This window comes from Lucilia sericata, unplaced genomic scaffold (genome assembly GCF_015586225.1).
Source record: "Lucilia sericata isolate MDLA Ls3-8-SP2 unplaced genomic scaffold, ASM1558622v1 Contig001417F_arrow, whole genome shotgun sequence".
Taxonomy (NCBI): domain Eukaryota; kingdom Metazoa; phylum Arthropoda; class Insecta; order Diptera; family Calliphoridae; genus Lucilia; species Lucilia sericata.
Genome location: NW_023995350.1, coordinates 42332 through 49331, shown reverse-complemented (window position 1 = coordinate 49331; position 7000 = coordinate 42332). Strand labels below are relative to the sequence as shown.

General features: G+C 28.0%; 1 protein-coding gene across 1 annotated transcript; it reads right to left on the bottom strand.

Moving 5' to 3' along the window:
- Positions 1 to 404: 404 nt before the first annotated feature.
- Positions 405 to 3491, bottom strand: LOC119611307 (glycoprotein 3-alpha-L-fucosyltransferase A-like). Its single transcript, XM_037966843.1, is given in 7 exon segments — positions 405 to 884; positions 886 to 1095; positions 1153 to 1336; positions 2024 to 2255; positions 2330 to 2937; positions 3028 to 3178; positions 3375 to 3491. Coding segments are annotated over 6 exon segments (1626 nt in total). The 5' UTR covers positions 3114 to 3178; positions 3375 to 3491; the 3' UTR covers positions 405 to 578.
- Positions 3492 to 7000: the final 3509 nt, after the last annotated feature.

Below are 7000 nucleotides of genomic sequence, written 5' to 3'. Positions count from 1 at the left end.
GAGTCTTTTTAACAAAGACTTTTTCTATAGAAAAAGAGTCTTTTTAACAAAGACTTTTTCTATAGAAAAAGAGTCTTTTTAACAAAGACTTTTTCTATAGAAAAAGAGTCTTTTTAACAAAGACTTTTTCTATAGAAAAAGAGTCTTTTTAACAAAGACTTTTTCCATAGAAAAATAGTCTTTTCAACAAAAACTTTCTATAGAAAAAGAGTCTTTTTAACAAATACTTTTTCTATAGAAAAGAGTCTTTTTAACAAAGACTTTTTTCCATAGAAAAATACACTTTTTAACAAAGATTTTTTCTATAGGAAAAAACACTTTTTAACAAAGATTTTTTCTATTGAAAAGAGTCTCTTAACAAAGACCTTCTTTAAAGAAATTTTTTCTTTAGAGACATATTCTTTTCATCAAATACTTTTTCTATAGAAAAACTTGTATTCTGGGAGACAATGTTTTCTTTTTTTATTACCCGAATATTTTCTTTACTTCTCTTTTTTTAACAATAATTTTCAACTTATTTTTGTTTTACACATAATTACTTACATTCCCCCTTCGCCTTCTTTACTCTCTCCCGCTCCTCAATCATCGGTAATAATATCTTTGCGTGCCTTAAAATTACGCCACGAACCATTTGTACAGACACCAGCACCACGCCACCAATCATTTACATCCGTATACCAGCGTGGCTTACGTAACGATTCCTCATCGTGCAAAGACGAACAAACACGACACCAATAATACGTATTTATAAACTCACCCGTACCTTTCCAATTGAAATATGAATTATACAGTTTTTCATCATTATCTAATATATGCAAATAGTCGGCTAATTCTGAAGCTGAAGCAAATTCATCGACATGTATATAGGATCTTTCGGGAGCACCTAACTTCATAGTCTTCGGGTCGTGCACCCATAACAATGGGTAATATGTTGCGATTGAGGGCATTGACAAAGAATTTCTCGGTGATATAGTCTTTACAGTTGGAATTTTCGAAAGCTAAATAGAATTTATAGTCACGATCGAGCATTTCGAAACATTTGTCGGCATTAACGCGTGAGCATTTATAATTGCCACAGGCGCCATAGATGTCAACCTGAAAGAGCAGGTTTATATTCGATAAATCTTTTTAATTTATATATATATAACTTACATCTATATATTTGCCTAATTCATGAGCAAATTGCAGTCTTCCATTTCGGGCCCCACAATTGGATACAAACCAGGCCACCTTTTTAGTTTTATTTGCAGCATAGTTACGATCTTGTTCTTGTTGATGAACACGTGAATCGTAATAAACCCATTTTTCATAGGGCGCCACAATATCGCTATCACGTCTGAAAGTAAAAATTGGGGATTCATTTTGAAGTATTTTTCTTTAAAGAAGACAGTTTTTCTATAGAAAAACTATTTTCAAAGAAGACTTCTTTTCTATAGAAAAACTATCTTCAAAGAAGACACTTTTTCTTTAGAAAACTCTTTTCAAAGAAGACTCTTTATCTATAGAAAAACTCTCTTCAAAGAAGACTTCTTTTCTATAGTAAAACTCTCTTCGAAGAAGACGACTTTTTCTATAGAAAAACTCTCTTCAATGAAGACACTTTTTCTATAGAAAAACTCTCTTCAAAGAAGACACTTTTTCTTTAGAAAAACTCTCTTCAAAGAAGACTTCTTTTCTACAGTAAAACTCTCTTAATAGAAGACTGATTCTTCATAGAAAAACTCTGTTCAAAGAATACTCATTCTATGAAAGAAATCTCTCTAAAGTAGACAATTTTTTCTATAGAATAAGACTCACTTCAAAGAACATACTTTTCTTATAGAAAAACTGTCTTCAAAGAAGACACTTTATATAAAAACTCTCCTCAAAGAAGACTAATTTTCTATAGAAAACATCTCTCCAAAGAAGACATTTTTTATATAGAAAACCACTCTTCAAAGAAGACACTTCTTCTATAGAAAAACCTTTTATCAAAGAAGGGACTGTTTCTATATAAGAACACTCTCCAAAGTTAATAACTTACCTATAAGTAGCAGTCCAATTTATAGCATCCGGTACCTTAACATTTTGCGTATGATACGGACACTCTAGATAATACAACATAGTGACTTGCTTGGAATTGGCAGGTCTACGTATACCCGTAGGTATATAATGATCCTTATAAAGAATCATATCGGCTGTATTAGCCTGATCTCTTGAGGCTGTTATAGAACATGTGTCCACAGGACATTTAGAGCGTAGGAAGACATCACGACCTTGTAAATAAGGAATATATAGAAAAAAAAAAATAAAATATTTTAACTCTAGATTTTTTCCTAACAAAACCCACCTGCTTTAACATTCCACGGACCCAAACCATTATATAGTAAAATAGTTTTTAATTTGCCACTCGTTTTGATTTCCTCATAGTTGGGTGGCACATACATCAACTGATTGACTATACGATCATTGTGGGGATCCTGATAGGGAAACAGTTTAGAACCCTGTAAATGGGCTTTTTTGCCACGTTTCTTTTTGTGCACTTTGGCCGGTTTGGGATAGTATTCACCGTTTTTAAAGAACCAAGATTTCGATACTGGATCCGCAGGATTGGAAGCTAAATTATTTGCTTGTGGTTGCTGCAATTGCTGCAGATGAGGCTCATGCTCACTTTCACTTTCTTGTTGTTCGGCTGCTGGAATGCCGACAGCATGTTGCTGCTGCTGTTGTTGGGGTGTTTTAGTTGTGGAGGCTTTTAAACGTGTTTGAGTTTTTGCCGAGTTTAAGGGTTTCTCGGTTTCCTCGTCTTCTTCGTATTTATCATTATAGTCATCCTCTAAATTTTGTCCTAAATGTTGTTGTTGTGATTGCGATTGTTGCTGCAGTTGTTGCTGTTGATTTGATGAAGAAGCTAAGGAGGGTATTGATGAAGATTTTGGTTTCCATACTTCACGTTCTCTGTGGGGAAAGTTGGAAAGTATTAAATTGTAGAAAGGATAATAAGGATTTGTTTGTTTTTGTTTTTAAATTTTCATCCAAAATACTTACTTAAAATTATATAAAAATATCAGCAATAAAGCGCATATTATTGTAAAATAAAAATATTTCTTTAATGATATCTTTGGACGTCTCATGTTAGCAGATGAAACCAATTTTCCAATTGAAAATTCATTTAAATTTTTCACACATTTTTCTTAACCTAAAATGAAAAATTTATTACGAAAATGTTTAATAAAAGAATATAAAAGAAAAGGGTTTGAAAATAACTGAAAAAAAAAATTAACAAATATATAACAGAAACATATATAGTAATTTTGAATACACCTCAGCACAAATCTATATTTAAATATTTAAAAAACAATTTCGATTTTTATCACCAACAGTTTTCAATTAACCACCTTTAACTTGTATTCCCAAATTCTCTTAACGTTTTAAAAAATAATCAACCGGTAAACACAATTGTTTTGCTATTAACGTTTTGGAGCATAATTCACTATACAAAAACAACCCCGTCACAAATGTATTCATACGTATTTGTTTATAATTATAAAAAAAAAACGTTATTACTTTAACATTAACATTATTATATTCAATTAAGATTATCTCTGTACTTTAGTTTTTTTTTTTTTGTTTTATTTAAATCGAGCTATTATTAATGTTATATTATTACACTTTGGTAATAAAAATAAAATTAAGTTTTAATAATTTTTTTTTTTTTTTTTAAATATTACTACTATTAATTTTCGTTTAGTATTCGTTCTGTATCCGCTGTTGTTTACTCTTCACTTGAGGTTTTTAACTGTGAATAATTTGTTTTGCAATGGTTCCCTAATGACATTTTGTGTTACACAGCAATGGTGAAATAAAGAGCATATTGATACAGTTTTTGGGCACAAAAATAGTTTGGGAGAAAGTGTCTCTTTTGGGAGAGTATTTTTAACAATCTTATATAGAAACAGATTCTTCTATAGAAACAGATTCTTTTTAACAAAGACTTTTTCTATACAAAAAGAGTATTTTTTAACCAAAACTTTTCTATATGAAACCACACTTCTTAACAAAGACTTTTTCTATAGAAAACCACACTTTTTAACAAAGACTTTTTCTATAGAAAAATACACTTTTTAACAAAGACTTTTTCTATAATAAAAGAGTCTTTTTAACAAAGACTTTTTCTACAGAAAATAAGTCTTTTTAACAAACAATTTTTCTATAGATAAAGAGTCTTTTTAACAAACAATTTTCTATAAGAAAAAAGACTTCTTACAAACACTTCTTCTATAGAAAAAGTGTCTTTTTAACAAAGACTTTTTCTATAGAAAAATAGTCTTTTTTAACAAAGACTTTTTCTATAGAAAATCACACTTTTTAACAAAGACTTTTCTATAGAAAAACACACTTTTTAACAAAGACTTTTTCTGTGGAAAAATAGTCTTTTTTAAAAAGACTTTTTCTATAGAAAAAAGAGCATTTTTAACAAAGACTTTTTGTCTAGAAAATGAGTCTTTTTAACAAAGACTTTTTCTATAGAAAAAGAGTCTTTTTAACAAAGACTTTTTCTATAGAAAAAGAGTCTTTTCAACAAAGACTTTTTCTATAGAAAAAGAGTCTTTTTAACAAAGACTTTTTCTATAGAAAAAGAGTCTTTTCAACAAAGACTTTTCTATAGAAAAAGAGTCTTTTCAACAAAGACTTTTTCTATAGAAAAAGAGTATTTTCAACAAAGAATTTTTCTATAGAAAAAGAGTCTTTTCAACAAAGACTTTTTCTATAGAAAAGTAGACTTATCAACAAAGACTTTTTCTATAGAAAAAGAGTCTTTTTTAACAAAGACTTTTTCTATAGAAAAAGAGTTTTTTTTTTAACAAAGACTTTTTCAATAGAAAATGGGTCTTTTTAACAAAGATTTTTTCTATAGAAACACACCTTTTAACTAGGACTTTTTCTACAGAAAAACACACTTTTTTACAAAGACTTTTTCTATAGAAAAAGAGTCTTTTTAACAAAGTCGTTTTCTATAGAAAAATATTATTTTTAACAAAAACTTTTTCTAAAGAAAAAGAGTCTTTTTAGCAAAGACTCTTTTTTTATAGAAGATAGTTTTTTAGCAAAGACTTTTTTCCATAGAAAAATAGTCTTTTAACAAAGACTTTTTCTATAGAAAAAGAGTCTTTTCAACAAAGACTTTTTCTATAGAAAAAGAGTCTTTTCAACAAAGACTTTTTCTATAGAAAAAGAGTCTTTTCAACAAAGACTTTTTCTATAGAAAAAGAGTCTTTTCAACAAAGACTTTTTCTATAGAAAAAGAGTCTTTTCAACAAAGACTTTTCTATAGAAAACGAGTCTTTTCAACAAAGACTTTTTCTGTAGAAAAAGAGTCTTTTTAACAAAGACTTTTTCTATAGAAAAAGAGTCTTTTTTAACAAAGACTTTTTCTATAGAAAAAGAGTCTTTTTTAACAAAGACTATTTCTATAGAAAAATATTCTTTTTTACAAAGACTTTTTCTATAGAAAAAGAGTCTTTTTAACAAAGTCATTTTCTATAGAAAAAGATTCTTTTTAACAAAAACTTTCTCTAAAGAAAAAGAGTCTTTTTAGCAAAGACTCTTTTTTTATAGAAAATAGTTTTTAGCAAAGACTTTTTTCCATAGAAAAATAGTCTTTTAACAAAGACTTTTTCTATAGGAAAAGAGTCTATTTGACAAAGACGTTTTCTATAGAAAAATAATCTTTTCAACAAAGACTTTTTCTATAGAAAAAGAGTCTTTTTTAACAAACACACTTTTTAACAAAGACTTCTTCTATAGAAAAACACGTTTTTTTATAGAAAACTAGTCTTCTTTGGAGAGAATTTTTTGGTGGAAAAAATGTCTTCTTTGTAGAGTGTTTTTCTATAGAAAGAGTGTCTTCTTTGAAGAATGTTTTTCTATAGAAAAAGTGTCTTCTTTGAAAAGTATTTTTCTATGTATAAAGTATCTTCTTTGAAGATGGTTTCTCTATAGGAAAAGTATCCTCTTTAAAGATAGTTTTTGTATAGAAAAAGTATCTTCCCTGAAGAGAGTTTCTCTATAGAAAAAGAGTCTTCTTTGAAGAGTGTTTTTCTATAGAAAAAGTGTGCTTAAAAAGCGTTTTTCTATGGGAAAAGTATCTAGAATTAGAGTCTTTATTGAAGAGATTATTTCTATAGAAAAATTTAAGGTATTTTCTAAAAGTGTACTCTTTGATGTGTGTTTTTCCATCTTTGAAGACAGACCTCCTGCAAAAAAAGTGTTTTCTTTGAAGAGTGTTTTTCTTATCGAAACGGCTCTTTGGAGAGATTTTATGTATCGAAAATTAGTTTTCTTTGGAGAGACTTTTTTCTATCACAAAACTGTCTTCTTTGGAGACAGATTTTTTATAGAAAATGTTTCTTCTTTAAATTTTGGTTTAATTTAAATTTTTCCTAATTAACCATAAATTGTTTTTGCAAAATGTTTTCAATTTGTTTAAATATCTACATATAAAGTTACTTTATAGTTGTTTAAACAATTTTATAGTTTTTATAACTACATACATATGTAGTACAACACTACTTTATTAATAATCTTTGTCTTAATTGGGCGTTTTTGTTTTTATCACAATCACATATATTTTTTTTTGTTTTAAATTATCATCATAAAACAAATAATTATGAACCCTGGGGAATAATGTTTTGTTTTTTTTTTTTAATGTTGACAATTATTAAATAGATAGTGGGAGTTTTTAAAGAACTACAATGGACAGTTTGGCAATTAAATATTAATCATGCGTATAGTTGCTCAATAGGGGTAATTTTGTTCATTAATCATCTGTTACTTGTTGCGGTATAAGTTTGTTATTCAACACCTGGACTTAGTTATTGATCTACTCTAATTCTGTAAAATTTTAGTGAAATCACTTAGAAATGATATTCTCATTAAAATTTTTCTTTAAAATTCCATATCAATCATACGTTCTGTTGGTTTCAAAATAGAAAAGTGTCATTTTTAAAAAGAGTTTTGT